Raw genomic sequence first — 21,343 nt, forward strand, 5'->3', positions numbered from 1 at the left:
GAGGGGGGCAGGGGTACACTGAGAAATCCTTGGTTTCCTTGGTTTCCCATTCACAGGTGTCTATGACCAAGAAGCTGGTTGATGGGAACACTTTGGTTCCAGGAAGCTGCTGGCTATTGGTCAGTTTCTCCTGTGAGCAACAGCAGGGGTTTCCCAATTTACTACTGCTCCAGTGAGCAATATCGTCTTCAGTGGATCTCTGAACATTGTCCCCAGCCCCCACATCCTTGTTCTCGACAGAGTTAAACAAAGAGCTGAGCACAGTCCCCTTGATGAGATGGCCATCCTTACCCCAGCCCCACCTCCATAGCCCTGAGGCCAGAATTCTCAACTCACCTGAGGATTTTTTCTGGCGCTTGCTCTCCGGTCACCAAATCATATCCCCTTTCAAGTGTTGTGTAGGGCCAAGGCCTGAGGGGAGGTGAAGAAAGGATATGGAAGAGACAGGGACCACTGGGTTAGGTAAAATAAGAACCTCTGGCCTAGTGTCAGACCACAACTCTGCCACCTCCAAAGCCCTATTAAAATCATATCTTCTTATGATGTCTTCCCTTATTAACCTCTCCTTCCTCCACCCTATTAGCCCTCCCTTCTACAATGTCAGTGCGGATGTGTCTCTACCTTTTCAGCATTTCTTTACTTACGCCACCCTCATTGCCAGAGCACTTAAATGGACATATCTTTATATTCTGTTGCTCCCCCTATTTACAATGTATTTTAATGTCTCCCCCATTAGATTGTAAGCTTCTTGTGGGCAGGGAATGTGTCCACCATCTCTTACATTGTCCTCTCTTAAGCACACTGTAAGCATGCAATAAATACCATAGATTGATGGATCATAGATGCCTGGTTGAGTTTCCTCTCCCTGATCCTCACCCAGCCCACAGCACAGCTCACCCTTCACTCTGTCCCCAGTCACTTCGCACACACAGGTGCCGGTGAACTGGATCGGGGGCATAGCCTTCATGGCAGCTGCACTCACCTTTAAAAGGAAAGAGAAGAAGCATGTTTAAGAGGCACAGTCAGAGAAAAAATTCAATCCAAAGCAAAAGGTCTCCTTCTGAGAGCTTCCTGTGGTTCCTTTCCTGACTCACAGGTTGTTCAGAATTCCCCAGACTTTAATCTTCTTAAGCCCCCTATTCTGATGCCACCACTCAATTATTTAGCACTAGTAGAGAGGAGTAAGGGCATGGATAATAAAAAGCCAGAGGGAGGGAGAACTGTGGAGAAGAGTTTTCTAGGCCTGCTGGGAGGAAGGAGCCCTTCAGTAAACCCAGGAGATAACCACTGCCAGAGACTAGAAGTACCATGCAAAGAAGAACACCAGAAGGAAAGCAGATCTGTGGCAGGGAAGTATTTTTAAATCACAGTGGATAATTCAAAGAATGGATAATCCAAAATCTGATCATGGATCTTTAAGAATCAACTAATTTCCTTACAAAGAAAGAGGTTATTCTAAGCATAAAATGTGTCCTTAAGCTTTGTTCCCCTGCTCACAACTTCACTTGACAGAATTAATCTTGAATTAGTTTTTCTGTAAACATATACTAAATGACTATCACAGTGAACGGTGAGAATTCAGTGACTGGGGTTGAAAAGGGGAAGCATAGCAACCACAGCCCTCAAAGTCAAGCAGTCTCTCACCATTCAGTCTTTATTCTGCCTGCAGAGAAGTACTGTCAAGGGGATAATGGAAAAATCCTTTGTTCATCCTGAAAAAAATCCCAGTCATAGACAAACATATACTGAAGCAAGGGGAAGTGATCCAATAGGTTGAAAGTCTCCACTTGGATTTTCCTGAGGGCCGGGTTTGTTAGCAACTCAAAATACATATTTGCATATTATTGACATTTGGCTGCGGAGGTTGCTCACTCTACTCGCTAGCAGTTTTGAGTTGAAATGCTACTGTTTTTAGCCAGAACACTGGCATTTCTTGACATTTCTCTTCTCTGTCCCCTTTTATCCCTCACCCATCCTGACCTAGATGGCCTGCCTATAACAGAGGCTGGATAGGCATAGCAATGCTGGGCCAGGATAACTCAACATTAGCCACAGGCTTCTCGTTCTTCAGAGCTCCTGAGGTGGGTGAGGGGGTGGGTTGATCCCTGTGAAAAGGGGCTGGACAGCTATTGAAATCACTGAGAAAGACCCCCGCCCCTCCCAATCCCCACACCTGGGCAGGTGATAATTCAACAATTTTTCAATGACTCATCAGTTGGGCCCCATGTCGCTCCAGCAGCTCCTGCTGGGCACAGAAAGGGCTCTCTTTCTCCCATCTACTTCTGCCACAGGAGGACACTGTGTTCCTCTGAGTGGCAACAAGCACAGTTATCTCCCCTTGGATCCTGGGAATCAGGGGACCGGGGCTCTAATCCAGGCTCTGTCATCTGACTGTTTCTGTGACCTTGGTCACGTCACTTAACTTCCCTGGGACTCAGTTCCCTCATCTGTAAAATGATGATTCAATGCTTCTCCTCTCTTCTACTAAAACTGTGAGCCCCAAGTGGGATGGAGAATGTGTCCATCCTGTAAATCTTGAATCTACTCCAGAGCTTGGAAGGATGCTTGGCACGTAGTAAGTGCTTCACAAATACCATATTAATATTTTAGCTATTATTACCCCCTTGTGAAGTATTAGCAGTAGGAATAGTAGTAATAGTATTTATTAAGTGGTTATTGTGTGTAAATCACTGTATTATTCTCTGGGAAGAAAGCAATGCCTAGGTAAGTATTAGACAGGTCTCTGGCCTGCAAGGGGCTGATGATTCAAGAATAAGTTGGGGAGGTGTTTGGCAATAGACACATAAAGAAAGGTAAAGAAATAACAGATGATAATAGGGACTGGCAGGGACTCCAAGGGGTTGCTGGTCAGATTGCCCAGAGCCCAGAACCAAAGCCTTCCCAACATTCTAGAGTCTGTGGAGGCCTCTCTGACCACTGCAGTCTCCCATCACCCAGCAAGTCCAGAGCAGAACAGGAACAAAGTGCAGGGTAACAATAATAAAAATAATAATAACAACAACAATAACAACAAATTGTAGCATTTGTTAAACACTTACTACGTGCCAAACACTGTAAATATAAGACAATTGGGTCAGACACAGTTGCTGACCCACATTGGGCTCACACTCTAAGTAAGGAGAACAAGTTTTCAATCCCAATTTTACCATTGAGGAAACTGAGGCAGGGGGTTTTAAGTGACTTGTCTAAGATCACACAGCAGGCAGGTGGCAGAGCTGGGAATAGAACCCAGGTCATGTGACTCCCAGGCATGGGCTTTGGAAGATCGGCAGGGTGACCAGCAGTGTAGATCACGGTCCAGTGGGGTTGACCGAAATCAAGGATCTCTGTCTTTCTCCTTGTTTCTCTTTACTAAACCTGAGACATGAGTGTAATTGTTGGGTGGGTGAGGAGGTCGGGGTTGAGCCTCAGCAGTCCTATGTTTCAATCTGAACAGTGCTGTGTTTCCCCCTCTTCCCCTCCCATCTCCCTTTGCCTTTCTCTGCCAAAGTTCTCTCCTTCCTGAGACTGATAGGTCACTGTTGCAGTGACACTAAAAGCTTCCAGGAAGAGAGGCAGTAGAGACAGACAGATGGATAATCATATGCTCCTTGGTGGGAATGGGTTTGGGCTTTAAAAAAAAAGCCCCAAAGCATTCTCAGGGGATGAGGCAGGAACTCTGTTGCTAGAGGGAAGGAAAGCTGGAGAAAAGTTTGGATCCTTGTGACTGTGATGGGAACGGTCTGTCTACCCAAAGGAGAGAAAACATCTCATTGGTTAATGATCTGCTAAAATGCAACAGCGCCTTCATGAAATATTCACCGCCTTAAACACGTCTAATATTAAAGATTAAAAGTCCTGGGATTTGTCCCCACGACTCCAAAGAGCTGATTTATGATCTGCCAGAAGCCGCGAGCCTCATGATTCATAGCAGGAACGGTAAAATGGTTACCTCAGGAAAGGGAACAGGACAAGGAGTTGGGGGTGGGAGGGTTTGGGGAGGGGGAGCCTACTGTTCTGATCTCGAGGAGGGAACCAGATGCCCCCACTGAGCCCATCACTGCTACCTCCATTTAACTGGGATTTCTCTCCCCCAGCTCTACTGCAGAAACTCTGCAATGGATTGGAAGCCTCATTAGAAAATGAATTTTTTTTCCCCTACGAATGCTTAGCACGCAGGTTTTCCCCGCCATTGGGTGGGTCATTAATTCTTGACACGCATTACATAACAAATATGTATTCTGCAAATGAGAGGCAGCTTGTGCTGCTGGCGCAGTCTGGTGCTGGGGAGCTAAGGGGGTGTCCCACAGCAGGGCACAATGGCTCTGATGCCTGGAATACCCCGGGCTCTGGCGGAGACATTCCATAAAGGAGATTCGAAGCTGGAGCGCTGTTCGGAGTGACTGTACATAGCTTTTGTACTAATACAAGTCAACTGGTCATGTTTCCCCCATCCACCCCCCGCCATGCCTGGTTTATTTTGGGTTCTGCTGCAATCACTCTTTGCAGTCAGTTTGGTGTCTGCAGCAAGATTGTCATCAATTCCAGAAATATTGGCTTTATTGATTCCATGCCCCAATCCCACTAGCTAAGCTTTCAGGCCAAGATTTGCAACAGCACATTTCATTCTAGTAGGGCTCAGAGCCACAGCTGCCCCTGGCATTAACTCCTGGCTAATCCCTCCTGCCCTCTGATGCCTGTGCTGGAGTCATATTTCCAGGACAGAAAGATCATGAAAAGCCTGATATATTTCTTCTCATGGGAGAATTCCAGAATATCATAGATGACCTTTGGCCTCCTCTGTTACTAACTCCCCAGATCTAGAAAAAAGGGTGGAAGGTCTTCAGGATGAAAGACAAAGGTGGCAGAGACAGTGTTTCTTCTTGGTGTGGGTCCCTGTCCTACATGGGTTTCACATAATTTAATCTCCACTTTACAAACAAAGAAACTGAGGCATGGAAAAATTTAGTTAGTTGCTTAAGGTCACACAGCAAGACAAAAGGTGGAGCAAGATTTTGAACCCAGGTTTCCTCACTCAGATATCAGAAAACAGTGCTGTTGTCGGAATAGTGTTGTCAGCAATGTTGTCAGATCCCCTGCAATGACCCAAGTACCTTTAAGTTTCCCTGCAAACTCCCAGAAAAGCCAACAGCATTTAACTGATCTGGGAGCAACCCTGAGGATAAGTGCCCAGGAAACATGAAAGTTGATCTTTCCTTTCTTTTTCCAGTGCCCATCAGGGACCTTCTCTAGGAGGGAAGGGATGTCAGATGCAGAGTGGAGGAAAAGCGACAAAGACTGTAGCATCAGTTTCCAGTGTGAACCCTGCAGCTCTGCTTCCCAAGACTTATTTTATGGTACTTGTTCAGCATTTACTATGTGTCATACAATGTTCTAAGTAGGTACAAGTTAATTAGGTCAGACACAGTCTCTGTCCTGCATGGGGCTCACAGTCTGAGTAGCGAGGAGAACAGGTATTCTCATTTTACAGTTGAGGACACTGAGACACAGAGGAGTTGAGTGACTTGCCCAGGGTCACACAGCAAGCAAATGGCAGAGTCAAAGATAGAACCCAGGTCCTTCTGACTCCTAGGCCTGTTCTCTTCCTTCTAGGTCATGCTGTTTCTCGTCCTTCTGCTTCTATAAGTGCTATGAGAACTTTACTGGTCCTCCAGATGGGTCACCTGAGTGCCGAGCAATTGTATTACCTCATGTCGCTTGGATCTTCAATCTCCCCTTGCCCTGCCTGCCTGCCTCGTTCCTGTACCAGGCTCCATCTCCCTTGCAATTTCAATCTCACTTCCTTTGTCCTGAGGTATTGCTCATTTCTTGTTCACTTTCCTTTCTCCCACCTGATGATTGCTGCTGCTGTTCTTCCAGGACCATTTCAGATGACCCTATCCCTGTGATCAGCATTGCCTATCTCTCTTGGATCTCCCTTTCCCTATGATTAGCATCCCTCACACCCATTGGATCCCTTTCCCTGTGATTAGCATTCCTTCATCTCTCTTAGATTCCTTTGCTGCAGACTGTTTTGAGAGTTGCAGCTGATTGAGGTCACCATTTGAAGGGGGATCAATTTCCAAGCTCCTCCCTTTGTTGTGAGCAACAGAGTCCAAAGCCTGTATTCTTTGCATCTTGATAGGGTTGGGGTGTGGCCTGGTCACCCTCGCATTTTTAAAGTTTTAGAAAGAAGGGGCCTGAGGAGGAGGTGAAGCTTAAGGAGCAGAACTCACTGCACCCACAGTAATTTAGCCCTCTAAACTGCTCTTTCCCCCTGACTGGATTTGGGATCATGCTATTAATAACAGTGATGATAATGATAATAATTGTGCTATTTGTTAGGTACTTAATATGTGCCTAGCACTGTGCTAGATGCCAGGGTAGATATAATGGTGGTATTTGTTAAGCGCTTACTATGTGCAGAGCACTGTTCTAAGCACTGGGGTAGATACAGGGTAATCAGGTTTTCCCAAATGGGGCTCACAATCTTAATCCCCATTTTACAGATGTGGTAACTGAGGCACAGAAGTGAAGTGACTTGCCCAAAGTCACACAGCTGACAAGTGGCAGAGCCAGGATTCGAACCCATGATCTCTGACTCCCAAGCCCATGCTCTGTCCACTGAGCCACACTGCTTCTCTATACAATCAGATCAGACATGATCCCTGTCCCACTTGGAGTTCCCAGTCTAAGCGGGGAGGGAGAACAGGTATTGAATCCCCATTTTATAGATGAGGATACTGAGACACAGAGAAGTTAAGGTCAAGGTCAAACCACAGATATGTGGCAGAGCCTGGATTGGAACTCAGGTTTCCTGACAGCCAGTCCTGTACTCTTTCCCCTACACCAAATTTCTTCTCTGGTGATGGACCCCAGCACCAAAGTCTTATGGGTTCAGTATAGGAAGGGGCTGTTTAAAGACTGGACTATCCAAAGTGACAAAGCTTCTCGTCTTCTATGCCCTCTGGTACCACAAAATGCAGAGAATTCTGTGGAGGCCAATTTTAATATGAGTAGCCTGCTTTTTCTGATTAATTGATGCTCAGGGAAAGATAAGTCCCAGGCTTCATTGTTGCTATGTGGGAGAAGACCCCCATCAAGACTGTGGAGTCAGCCTAGAGCTCTGAGATATACATCCAAAGAGTGCAAGTACTGCAAAGCATGACCAACCAGAAATCTGGAAGACTGGCAACATTGTATTGTAATGTTTCTCAATCTCATGTCAAGCTAGGTGAGCACATGGTAGCTTTCCAATCCTTCCAATGCTCTTTTGGTTTCTTGCATTATATCAGAGCCTTACATGAGAAATAAAATTTAAGTCATGCTTGAATACCTGCCTCAACCCCGCTTTGCCTCCTATGTGCAGCAGCCTGAGCAGGAAGGGAGATGTTGATTATCTCTATTTCTCATAACTCCAACTAATATTTGGCTTTGCTAAAAATCCACTTCTCCCCACTGTCAGGGCTTAATTTATGCTGTTACCTGTTCTGGTGCCCCAGAACCATTGGGCAGAACCCTGGGGGCAGAGGCAGTGCTGACTGGGCCTTCCGTCATGACCATGGGGAAGGAAGAGAGCTTCCAGAAGCCATTTGAATTACAGCAGAAGCAGGAGTCAGTCACATACAATGCTGAACTACAGTGCAGAGCTCTGGATGACCTATCTTCAAGATTGCTCTCAGCCTTTCCCAGACTTTCACTCTTGAGAAGGAAAATGGCAGTCTCTGTGGATAGGTGTGGTGTTTGCCTCCAGTGTGTGATCCCGGAAGTAGACCACACTTTTTACTCTTCCCATCTTCCAACTCAGGTCAGTGTCCCAATCCCCATTCATGGTACATTCCCGCCAAGCTCAAGGTATAGGGTCACCACGTCCCATCAGAGGATGGGCAGCCATCCATTCCAAGCTTATTCAGTTCCCCACAGGGCATGGACTTACCCTTCACCACAGCACACCCAGCTTGCTGGCAGAAGCCAAATGTCAGCTGTGTGACCTTGGGTAAGTCTCTTGCCCAACTTCTCCAGACTTCTGTTACCTCATCTGTAAAATGAGGATTCAGACTGTGCGTCCCACATGGGCCAAGGGCCAGGTCTGACCTGACTACCTGGTATCTACCCCATCACTTAGAAGAGTGCTTGTCACCTAGTAAGTGCTTAACAAATACCTCAATTATCATTATTATTGTTATTATTATTAATAAGCAAGAGGAGGACTGGAGAGACAGCTTGGATCATGGGGATATGAATTGGGTGTTGGATGTCTGATCCTGAACCACTTCTGTGAGAATCAGGCATATTTCTAGAAGATAATGTTCATGAAGGAAATGATATTGGGAATCTAGGTCCGTATAAGGACAATCTAACGTTAGGTGCCAACCTAATGCTTCTGTAGACTATCCTGGCCAGACAGGACTTGGGTCTTAGATCCTTACCCCTATCCTGGTAGCTCTGATTTCATTACATCCATTTGATTGTCAGAGAGCTGCTGGGGACACAATAACCCATTCCCATATGTATGGCCATGGTGACATGGAGTGAAGGTAGAGAACAAAGAGACTGTATCCCTTGGCAGCAACTGTTTTTTCTAGCTATTGCTTGATCAATCAGGAGTTGTGCACAATGATGCATTCTGGGATGGCAAGGGTGAAGATTCCCTGTCTGCACTGCCTCAATATAAACTTTTCAGCTATCTCCTCACAGGCCAGGGAATCAGAAGGTCATGAGGTCTAATCCCACTCTATCACTTGTCTGCCTTGTGGCCTCGGGCAAGTCACATCACTTCTCTGTGCCTCATTTACCTCATCTGTAAAATGGGGATTAAAGCTGTGAGTCCCCTGCGGGACAGGGATTGTGTCCAACATGATTTGCTTGTATCCACCCCAGCAATTAGTAAGTGCCTGTCATATAGTAAGCGATTAACAAATACCACTATTATTATTACATTTCAACAAAATGAAGTAATATTAAGTACCCTATCAATGATAGGGGGCAGGAGAATCAAACACCAGTAATGTAATATGGTAATGTACAAGCAGAATCAACTAAACCTTTGCAAATTGCTATTGTGTGTGCCTTGGGCAGACATAGGCAATGACATCGAAGTAGGGATCAGGTTAGCAGAATACATGGGTGGTAATATGGGGATAAGAATGGGTTGATAGAAGAGAAAGGAGACAAATCAATAGAACAAAGTATGAGTAAGTGAGAGGCAGAGAAAGGGGGTATCCAGAGAACTGTCCACAGGAATCCAGTGGTGTTTAATCTTTCCATAACTAGGTGAAATGTGCTTTGTGAAGAATGTTTAGCAGCAATAGTGTAAAGCCAACAGCAAATACAAAGGGCATAAAACACTCCAGAAGGGTGATAACTGATGCTTCTGGGAAGCAGGGAAAGCTCACAGTCAATTCAAATGACCAAAGTAGCTCTGATGGACTTTTCTTTCAGTTTCCACTTTTGCTGAGCCAAACTTCATGAGTTTTATTTGGGTGGAAAGGTCACAGATGCAAACCTGTGACCTTAAGCAGAAGTGATGTTGGAATTGCTGCAGGTAAATACTGCCAGCTCACTTTAAGGTCATATTTCAATCAGTTGTATTTGGTTGAGAAGCATATGAGAAGCAGCATGGTTTAGTGGAAAGAGCACGCACGGGCTTGGGAGTCAGAGGTCATGGGTTCTAATCCCGGCTCCACCACTTGTTGGCTGTGTGACTTTGGGCAAGTCGCTTAACTTCTCTGTTGCCTCAGTTACCTCATATGTAAAATGGGGATGAAAACTGTGAGCCCTACAACCTGATTACCTTGGAAAAGCAGCGTGGTTCAGTGGAAAGAGCACAGGCTTGGGAGTCATAGGTCATGGGTTCAAATCCCAGCTCCGCCGCTTGTTGGCTGTGTGGCTTGGGCAAGCCACTTAACTTCCCTGTGCCTCAGTTACCTCATCTGTAAAATGGGGATTAAGACTCTGAGCCCCATGTGGGAAAACGTGATCACCTTGTATCCTCCCCAGAGCTTAGAACAGTGTTTTGCGCATAGTAGGTGCTTAACAAATGCCATCATTATCATTATTATTATTATTATTCAGCAAGCATCTTCTGGGGATGCACTGTACTAAGGCCTTGAGAACAACAGAGTTAGTAGATGTGATCCCTGCCCTTCAAGATCCTTACAATCTTGTGAGGGAATTTACCATCAACAACCTTTCAATCTTAGATTGTGAGCCCCATGTGGCACAGGCACTGTGTTTAATGTGATTATACATTCATTCAATCAGTCATATTTATTGAGCACTTACTGTGTGCAGAGCACTGTACTAAGCGCTTATCTTGTATGAATTCCAGCACTTGGCACATAGTACAGTGCCTGACATATAATGAGCTCTCAACAAATACTACAATCACCTGCCTTGGAGGTACTGCTCTTCCCTTATTCTAAGCAGTCACCCACGCCAGTTGAAGGCTAGAGCTGTCAGCCTCACTTCCAGCACTCTACCGACTTCCCCTCATTCCCATTCATCAGCACATCTGGATTTTAGGAAAAATCAGAAGATGAAATGCTAAAGAAGAACCAGATCAGAGATTGGGGCTGTCATAGATCGGAGCCCCTAATCTCTGGAACAAGGGGCTAATTGATGTCAGACATTCCCCTGCATGTCAAATAGGGATGACAGGTACAGGCCACTGACCCAGGATGGAGATAGGAGGCATTAAAGTGTCCACCTCCAGCAAGCATAACACATCCCGGCAGTAGAGTGATCCCAGCCCCTTCACCCCTGACCCAAGACTCCTTTCCCAGCAGCCACCACACTGAGCCAACTACGCACAATTTTCTATAAATTACTAGTGGGAGGGAAGGGTGTCAGAAAGATCATTTCCCGGAAATTGAAGAGTTGCGTGATAAAAAATTTAGGATGGGTAAGGGCTCTCTAAAGCCTGGAACAGCAAATGGGCCATTTGGACACCCAAGTCTCTGATGCTCAGGCTTTTTCTATAATGGCCTGGTGGCACTATTTATAGCATCAATCAATCATATTTATTGAGTGCTTACTGTATGCAAAGCACTATACTAAACATTTGGGAAAGTAGAATGCAAGAGAATTAGCAGACAGGTTCCCTGCCCATAATGAGCTTCTGGAGTTTTTCTCTGAGGGAAGTGGGGAGAATGGGAGAGGGGCGATCCAGGTGGGTGAGGAGTGATTTGAGCTTTGCTAAGTTCACATCTCTTATTCAGGTAAAAGGGGACACTGCTTTTATAACTACCTTCCATTTTTCCTCCATTACTAACCATCAGATCTTCTCTGATATTTCTGTTACATCCTTAAGATGGAATCATAGTGAACATGCTTATTTTTTCTCTCACACCTTTATCCTGAAATACATTCCCTCTTTCTCTCATTTTTACCAACTATGCTAAACCCCAGCAGCTTGGAACTCAAACCATCTTCCTTCTTCTCTTTCACATCTCCCCTTTCTCACTGTCCTTGTCACAGGTAGGCTTATCAGCCCACTGCCATCCTGAACTAGGAAGCAGAGCTTCTGAAAGAAAAGGAAAATTACTTTTCCCTCCCTTCCCTTTCTTTCAGGGAAACCATTCCTAGGCCAACAGCCTGCAGTATTTTCAGCCTTTCCAGGAGGTTTTGCAGTTCCAGCACTATGATGAATGAGTTGAGGATAACAATAAATGGTGAAAATGCATCATCAAAGTAAGGAAATGTCAGAGTCTCAACCTACAGTGCCTTCATTGCCCAACTTTGTGGGATTGGGAAGAGAGGGAAGAGAAGGAGAGGGTTGATGAGGGGATCAGGCACCTGAGCATCTCTGGAAGAAGTCGAGGTTGCAGATATGGGGTCAGGGGATGGGGAGAGGAGAGGGCGTATGATTCCTGGTTGGAATATTTTCCACTGTCTCTGAATTACACATTAGTCCCAGTTCCTCTAACACTTCTGGGTCTTTAACAGTCCAAAAGAGCAGAGGACTGGAAGTCAGAAGACTTGGGATCTAATCCTGGTTGTATAAGATGCCTACACTATGATTTATAGCAAATCACTTAACTTTTCTGTACCTGTTTCCTCACCTGCAAAATGGTGATTAAACAGCTGTTCTCTATTCCCTTAAGACTGTGAGCCCCATGTGAACAGGAACTGTGCCTAATCTGATCAGATCTATGCCAGCACTTATCACAGTGCTTGGAACATAATATATGCTTAACAAAAACCACAATAATCATCCTACTACTTCTACTGTTACTACTAGTAATAATGATAATAATCAATCAATAATAAATTATTGGTACTTATTAAATGCTTACTATGAAGGGAGCTCTGTACTAAGCATTTGGGAGAGTACAACAGAATTAGCAGACACACTCCCTCCTAACAAGCTTATGATGATAATTATTACCCTAACTAAAAAGGTATGTTTCTGCCTCTTGTCCAGAATACATCATGTGCCGGAAACTGAGCACCCGAGTGTCACTTCTGATTGCATTTCTGATTGCATATTGATTTGCACTCTGTTTGACAGTCCAATCTCTCCTATTAGATTGCCAGTAACTTAACTTAGAGAAGCTGTGTGGTTCAGTGGAAAGAGCCTGGGCTTGGGAGTCAGAGGTCATGGGTTCGATTCCTGGCTCTACCACTTGTCAGCTGTGTGACTGTGGGCAAGTCACTTAACTTCTCTGTGCCTCAGTTCCCTCATCTGTAAAATGGGGATTAAGACTGAGCCTCATGTGGGACAACCTGATTACCCTGTATCTACCCCAGCGCTTAGAACAGTGCTCTGCACATAATAAGCGCTTAACAAATACCAATATTATTATAAAGGGAGGGACTGCCTAATCGCTAGCATGAACACAAACTCTGAGGGTCATGCTGTGCACCCTTGAGAAGCCTTATAAATACTTGATGATTTGCCCACAGAGAATATCAGTTTGTAGCAATGCACCTAACTTTCCCTAGCAGAATTCCATGTTCCAAGTGTCTTTAAACATCTAGGTTGGAGGGGTTATGAAGGAATAAGTAAAAATCAGATTGGAGATAAGAACCTTGGAGAGAAGAAAATGTGTCTCTATTTGGCAACTTTCTATGCTCTGGAATAACTCGCCACAGGACATCCAGTTCAGCCTCCATTCTTCTCCTCACATGTTGAGGGAAGGATAAATATGCCCTTCGTTACCTAGCAGAAACATTAATGTTACCCTTTGAAAGGCGAGAACCACTTTGCCTTTGGATTTTCCCTCGTGCCACTTATTTAACCAAGTGCCACTTATGAACCAACTAATCATATTTATCAGTCTCCTGAACGATAGAGGTCCTGAACAATAGAGGTAAAAGGTACGATCCCTGCCCTTGGAAATGTACTAGAGACACCAGGCACACAAATTATTTACAATTAGGAAACAGTGCCATGGTCCAACTTATAACAAAAGAAGAGTAAGAGAGAGGATCAGACAAGTAAGGTAGATTTGGTAGTCATCCTCATGCAGGTGGAAGAGTCATACATCTACCCTGCAGAAATAAATGACAGAGGCAGGACAAGAGAGAGGGACTGAGAAGAGGAAGGGAGGAAGAGGAAAGAAGGGACAGGAGAGAGGGGAAGGAGGAGAGACACAGCTGGAGTTGAAAGTCTGAGATCCTTAGTAACAGAGAGAGGTTCGAGCTAGAGTCCAGTATTCACTTGCAGTGCTTACCCAGAATAGGTCACAGTGGCCAATGTTGCAGACTGATCAGGGTTCACTAGTGGGGTGGCTTATAGCAGGTCTGCCAATCTGAAACTGCTTTTTGTTTTTCCAGGTCATGCCCTGCTGACAAACTCCAATAGTCTTTTCACCCAGCAGTCTGATCTCTAATCTTTCATTTTTGTCTTGCTGGTAAAGGCAGGCATCCTGGGGCTTCCAGAAATCTCTGACATTTTATCAAAGACCCAAAGGGACCCAAAACCTACTGATCTGTGAGTTAGCAAGCAACACAAATCCCTTCCTGACTACCCATCCTAGGTACAGTTGAATAACTCAAACTACCTGCGGCTTGCAGGGAAGAAGTGGGACTTGGCCACAGATGAATGAATAGTGAGTGGTGCTAAGGAGCAGTGTAAGCACACAGGGACTTTGGTAGCCCCCAGAGCCCATTCTATCATTAAATATCTCTAAGGAGTCCAACCAAGGGACAGAGGGACGGAACCTGGAATCTTATCCCAGTTCTGTCACCAGCACAATGGGTGGCTTTGGGAGAGGTAATCTACCTCTCTGGGGCCTAGTTCTTGTATCTGCAGAATGGAGATAACAGTTGCCCCTTTTCTGTTTCAGTGGGTGTGATGCTGTTAAATTACACAGTGCCTGTAGGCTGCTTTGAACTCCATGGAGAAGGTCTGTTATTAAGACCATCAGTGGCCTCAGAGCTTCCCCTTATGCCTGAAAAATCCCAGATGTATCCTCCAACAGGCTCGGGTATTGCTGATGTTATAAAGAGCTCAACAGAACAAAGGCATGGCCACATCTGGAGAGGTAACAGCAATGATGACCTGCAACAAATGATTTTTGTCCCTTGAACTATAATCTTTTTTTTCATCTCTTCTCTTGCAAAGCAAGAGTTCTTGAGCTACCAGCTGGATAGCTAAGTCAAAGACTGGCTTAATTTGCAAATTTTTCTGCAATTATTTCTTTGTTTTATGTAGGTTTTAGTATCAAATTATGCTTCTACCTCCTATTTTGGTTAATAATAATTACTAATTGTGGTGTTTGTTAAGTGCTTACTATGTTTCAGGCACTGTACTAAACACTGGGGTGGATACAAGCAAATCAGATTGGAAGCAGTTCCTGTCACACGTGGGGCTTACAGTCTCCATCCCCATTTTACAGATAACTGAGGCACAGAAAAGTTAAGTGACTTGCCCAAGGTCACACACCAGACAAGTAGCAGAGCTAGGATTAGAACCCATGACCTTCTGACTCCCAGGCCCGTACTCTCTCCACTACACCATGCTGCTTCTCTGGGTACAGAAAAGAGCACAGAGTACATAGTTAACCTGGAGCACAGAAAAAAACAGACTGATATAAATGTGTGTAATGTGTTCGTGTGTGTGTATATACATATATATACACACACATATATAGAGAGGGATGCAATTGCCAATGTGTTTTTATCCATGTGTTAAAGAGTAGCTGATTGAATCAATGTATGGTTAATAATAAAACATAAAACGATTGCCCCTTGCTGTACTGTTGTATTTTACCTGCAATACTTGGAATTATTTTCTTTTCTTCCTTTTGGTGACTGCCCAGAGCTCCCATTTCTAATTGTAACCCTATTCCCAACTGCTATACACCAGGTCAACCTCTCTCGTACTCCCAACTCCCAAATGTCCTCTGTTTTGCCACTCATTTGAAGTTTTATTCATTGTCCCTTTTAAGGGTTTCTTCTGTTTATAGTTCCTCCACTTGAACTCACCATAGAATCACTGTTCTCCTCACACGTCGCTCAGCCTCAATGTTTTTGATCTTGCCTTGCCTCTTGATGCTAAGTATTGTACATACAAGTGGAGTTGTAATAGCTCTAAAAGTCAGATGCTACACTTGGGATAGGTCTAGTTCTCCATATTAGGAAGATGTTTGCACAGAAAAATTGCTCTATAGATTTTCAATTTGGTCTGTAGCTTTGATGTCATGTTGGCACCACACTCTGTCTGCCTTCTTGTTTTGATTTTCTAAATCTTTGCTAGCCTGTATCACTGAACTCTGTTCTGCCTACTTAGCATACTTTAAGTGATAGTATTCATCTGTGGGTTACCAATGGAGAAGGCAGGTTCAGTGTTAAGGATGGTTGGATGGTTCATAACCTTGTATCTTCTTGAAACTTGTCTGCCAGTAGTTTTTTGCCGATTCTGAGAAGCAGTTCTTACTTATACACTGAGAATTAAGCAGCGTGAGTTCTGGACCCAACTGGACCAGTGGCCTAACTTTAAGACCAGGGGTAAGTAATTTAAGATTTCTATGCTTCAATTGTCTCATCTGTAAACTGGAGATAAGATACGTCTTTCTCTACCACTTAGCTTCTCAGCCCAACATAAGCTGTATCTGATCCAACTATCTTGTATCTACCTCAGCTCTTAACATACTGTTTGGTGCATGGCAAGCATTTATTAAATGCCATAATAATAATGATAATCATAATTATTATTATAATCACTGCTACAAGCATCAGTGTGCATGCATCAACAAAATTCTTTCTCTAAGGTCAAATAGGAACCAGACCATTGAACAAGGCAAAAATCGATCCCAAAGAGTAGGGCAGACAATCTTTCCTGTAGAATGTTCTCTTCTTTCCAACAGAAAGAGACAGAAGACTCATCTGCACATTTGCAAATGTCCTTTCCAACCTCTACTCATTTCCCAACAATCTGATCATTCCATTAGGCTTGGATTCAGAGACCAGGGATGTTTCTGTTTCCTACTATAAATGGCCAAGATATACTCAGTGTCTTCTGCCCACCTTAAAATGAAAAGTTCAAAGATTGTAATCCAGTATATCTGGCAGAGCTGAGCAGAGATGAGTAAGTAATCCCACAAACACACTACAAATCACCCAGATCTCAAGGAATAACCACAGTGAATTTTTATGGGATTTTCCTAGTAGAAAATCTAAAATGCAAACATTCAATCAGATAATATTTTTCAGTCTATCAAGATGCAGCCACCTCTCAGAGGGAACTCTGCAGTGCTACAATGAACCTGTAAAATTGCTTGGCAATGTTACCATTCAGAGAAAAGATTAAAGGGAAGTGTTTCTTCCATCTGCATTTAAATAATCACTCATTAAAACCTGTGTGGAAAAGTAGTAGCTTCCTAAAACTCAATTGCATTCTCCTAAGGGCTTAATACAGTGTCCTGCACAGAACAAGAACCTAAAAATATGACTGCTTGATTGATTAAAACAAAGGCCCTGAGAATTTAAACAACTTCCAGGAGATTGGTAATTCTTTGGCTTATTCTTAAGGATCTCCTGAAACCCTAGAAGACCTCAGGAATAGTTCATTCCTGCATTAAAAAAAGTTACAGAGAAGTCTAGTGGGGAAGACATTCATCTAGGGGGCCTGGAAATCCTGGCTCTAATTCTGTATGACCTAGGGCAAATTAATCTTTCTGTGCCTCAACTTTCCCTGCTGTAAAATAGATATATGTACCTGCTTCTCCCAGTCTCCCCTTCAGGGATAGAGGGAAGTAAAATAACTCTATGGAATAGAGGAAAATGATAAATGGGTGTTATTGTCATAATTATTATTTTGTTATTATAATGTAAGCTCTCAGCAGCCTTCAGTAACTGGATTCCCCTTCAATAATCTCCCTTACTTATAATGAGTACAGCTTGTCAGCTGTGTGACTGTGGGCAAGTTACTTAACTTCTCTGTGCCTCAGTTACCTCATCTGTAAAATGGGGATTAACTGTGAGCCCCACGGGGGACACCCTGATCACCCTGTATCTACCCCAGCCCTTAGAACAGTGCTCTGCACATAGTAAGCGCTTAACAAATACCAACATTACTATGGCTCTCATTATATCCTGGCTAGACTACTATGTCAGCCTTCTCTCTGATCTCCCTTCCTCCTCTCTCGCCCCGCTCCAGTTTATTCTTCACTCCACTGCCCGGCTCATCTTTCTGCAAAAACATTCTGGGCAGGTCACTCCCCTTCTTAAACACCTCCAGTGGTTGCCTATCAACCTCTGCTCAAAACAAAAACTCCTCACTCTAGGCTTCAAGGCTCTACATCACCTTGCCCCTTCCTACCTCTCCTCCCTTCTCTCTTTCTACCACCCACCCCGCACGCTCCGCTCCTCTGCCGCCCACCTCCTCACCATCCCTCGGTCTTACCTATCCCACCGTCGACCCCTGGGCCACGTCCTCCCACAGTCCTGGAATGCCCTCCCTCCTCACCTCTGTCAATCTAATTCTCTTTCCCTCTTCAAATCCCTACTTAAAGCTTACCTCCTCCAAGAGGCGTTTCCAGACTGAGCTCCCCCCTTTTTCCCTCTGCTCCCTCTACCCCCGCCCTTCACCTCTCCGCAGCTAAACCCTCTTCTCCCCCCTTTCCCTCTCCTCCTCCCCCTCTCCCATCCCACCCCCTCAGCACTGTACTCGTTTGCTCAACTGTATATATCTTCATCACCCTATTTATTTTGTTTAATGAGATGTCTATCACCCTGATTCTATTTATTTGCCATTGCTTTTATGAGATGTTCTTCCCCTTGACTCTATTCATTGCCATTGTTCTTGTCTGCCTGTATCCCCCGATTAAACTGTAAGCCCATCAAAGGGCAGGGACTGTATCTATTGCCGATTTGTACATTCCAAGCACTTAGTACAGTGCTCTGCACATAGTAAGCATTCAGTAAATACTATTGAATGAATGAAAAAATGAATTTTGTTTCAGAGCATAGCAGGATCCTTGGTTCAAGAAGATTCCAAGCTTCACAAGTTGGCTTGTCTAGGAAATTGTAGTTCATGCTATTCATTGCCCTGGCTCTTCCACTTACAATACTAAACCATTTTATACAATGTTTAAGTACAGCTACACAACCTCACTAATTCTCACTTTACTAACCTTCAAACATGATGATGATTCTCCCTCTTTCTCCTGCTCTCTCTGTTGTTCCTGCTCTCTCTCTCTCACACGTTCACTTGCTTGCACTCTCTCCCTTCCTCCCCACATCCCTATCCAGTCTGCCCCCACTTCCCAGCAATGATTTAATAGCAAAGTAGTGAGAGCTCACATTACTAAGACTTCATTACTTTTACAAAACATTTTACAGTACATTTACTGGTATATGATAGAGGATGATCATGAATCATTAAAATTAAGCTACCCGTGTCAAAACACCCGAACAAAGCCCAGGCTGAAAATCAGCATTGCAGTCCAGGTTTCTATTTAAGTCTTGTGAATTTGGTCACTGGCCACAGGTCATTAGCAGATGAGGTGTCAGGCTCCCCAAATCTGAGGTCTAATGCCTGGCTTGCTGGAAAACCAATTGTGTGGATGGGGGAAACAAATAGGAATTGCTTTAGATGGCCTAGAGGAAAATTTCCAAGGCCCCCTGGGTTAGCAGAAGCCCATTTGAAGACTTTTCAACTAGATGGAGGTTAACTAGTGTACCCCCAAAATCAACCTTGGTTTGATCACCTAGCTTGAAACAAAAGCTACTTCTTCTGTGGGACCTTCTGAGGCTTTCTACCATCAGGAGCACCCATCAAGGGAGACTCTGTGAATTATGACTGTTTGCTGCAAGGTTGTAGAATGTTCAGTAGCCACAGAAAGACTAGACATTAAGCTCCTTAAAGCAGGGATTACATTTACCAATTTTACCGTATTGAACTTTCCAAAGTGCTTAGTACTGTACTCTATACACAGCAAGTGACTAATAAATACCATTGATTGATTGAAGCCAGTGAGGGCAATCATAACCCTGGCAGTCAGTGCCATGACCCATCAGATCAAAGCATTACTGTCTGAGATCACAGAGCCAGGGGCACAGGAGTCAAAACCCTTCCGGGTAGGGAAGTGAGCAAACACCACCCCTATTGCTGGGAAATGATGATGAAGAGTTTTGCATTTCAGTGTGTTTTCCAAGCAGACAATACCAGCAAATACTGAACCCAGCTGATAAGGACTCTCTCTCCTGTTCTTTTCAGTCTGGGTCTTTCTGGAGTGGTTGAGATCTGTGAGGAAGGAATCTCCTTTTACCCCCAAAGAGTTCATAAAATTCCTGATGACTCTGAATCCCAGCCTGAATTTATATCGTCATAAAACTTTAGGATGAGCTACCTTAGGACTGTAAAAATCGAGCATTAAAATATCCACCTACAAGCATACACCCGCCTACCTTCCTCAGGCCCTAGGAGCATATAGTCAGTCCTTTCCATTATTAGTCCTCAGGTTTTATGGCAGGGAAGCATCTGCTTCACTTCTTGTGGTCCTGAATTCTCTAATCTCCCTGCTGAACTAACAAGGAGGAGACACCTACACCTCCTCTCTGCCAAAACGCTACCAGGGTAGATAATAACAAATGCAGGAAGCTAACTTCACCTCCTTCTGTGCGTCTGCAAAATATAGTGTGGGTGTGGGCAGAACAGAATTTGGTTCAGGCTATGAAGCCTTGCCAAAAGTGTGGCAGGTGTGATATATCCATACTGTCCTCACCACTGGGGAAGCAATCATGATGGGGGAGTGGGCTGAATCTTTGTTCCCATAATGATTTCTCCCTGTCTCCCCCTAAGACATAAATGTAGACATTGTCAGCCAGGGTCTGTAACTAAGGAAAATAGGGGCTGTCACAGAACAGAGACATCTAGGTGAGACAACTAAAGCCTGGGGTTCAGGGCCTGGAATTATAGCTTCAGTCCCATCTCTGATGTAAACTGTCTCTAACACTTAATTGTTTCAAGGTTCCAGTTTCTCCTTCTGTAAAATTAAACCTTTAGGTTAGAGGTTCCTCTGTGTTCTATTGAGCATTTCTTTTGGAGCCAGGCATGAGTGGTGTCTTTCAAGCATTAATGAGGAGGATAATGCTGCTCACCCAACAAAAGGAGGGTATTTAGTTCTAGCCTGAAAGCTATGGTGATCTGTTAAAAAAACAAGCAAGTAGAAAAACTATTCATTTTCTTCCTGTCAGGTCCAGCCCTGAAGTTGCCCCTCCCTGTGCCCTGCTCCTAATTCTTGGCTGTGGGGTCAGAGTCCCTGACTATTCCCCATCTGGCAAATTCCAGTGCTGTGCATGGGAAATTCCAATGCGGGCTGAGCTGTGTCTCCCTGCAAGCTTCTGGGCTATGGGCACCCTTCCAAGGAACCTCGTCTGAAGTCATCTATATATCATGTCACTTAAATCTCCCCCCACACCACCTCCTTCTTCCCTGCCAGTTGGAAGAAGTATCCTTCTTCCATGACATTGAGTTCCAGGAAAGCCAAGAATCATGAGCCAATCAGCTTGGTAAAAGCTTCCCTTGACCTCCAGCCCCACTCCACCCTGTCTATGCTTTCCCAGTGCCTCCAAAAAGGATGGGTAACTCCCTTGGAAGTAGAAGCCAAGCTGCCCACACCTCTGAGGGAGAAATATGGAGAATGGGATGCAACGGGGGGCCATCATGTCCATCCTTCTCAGCTGGGGGTTTGGAAACATTCAGAGCAGGGAGAACAGAAGCAATCAATCAATTATAGTTATTGAGCACTTACTGTGTGGAGAACACTGAACTAAGCAGTTGGGAGAGTACAATAAAACAGAGCTTACAGTCTAGAGGGGGAAACAGTATTAATATATGGACATAAGTGAGGAGGGGCAGGAAGGGGGGATTAAATAAAGGGAGCAAGTCAGG

The 21,343-nt window shown here is 44.5% G+C and overlaps 1 protein-coding gene across 2 annotated transcripts in view; it reads right to left on the reverse strand.

The window, feature by feature from the left end:
• ASTN2 (astrotactin 2) overlaps window positions 1-21,343 on the reverse strand; it is an 869,558-nt gene that overhangs the window by 499,115 nt on the left and 349,100 nt on the right. For both annotated transcript variants that reach the window (XM_029062728.2, XM_029062729.2), the window contains exons 8-9: window positions 898-982; window positions 337-411 (exon numbers count right to left, since the gene is read on the reverse strand). In XM_029062728.2, coding sequence (XP_028918561.1) covers window positions 337-411; window positions 898-982 — 160 coding nt within the window. The remainder of the gene's footprint in view (window positions 1-336; window positions 412-897; window positions 983-21,343) is intronic.

The sequence above is a fragment of the Ornithorhynchus anatinus genome, chromosome 4 (genome assembly GCF_004115215.2).
Source record: "Ornithorhynchus anatinus isolate Pmale09 chromosome 4, mOrnAna1.pri.v4, whole genome shotgun sequence".
Lineage (NCBI taxonomy): Eukaryota > Metazoa > Chordata > Mammalia > Monotremata > Ornithorhynchidae > Ornithorhynchus > Ornithorhynchus anatinus.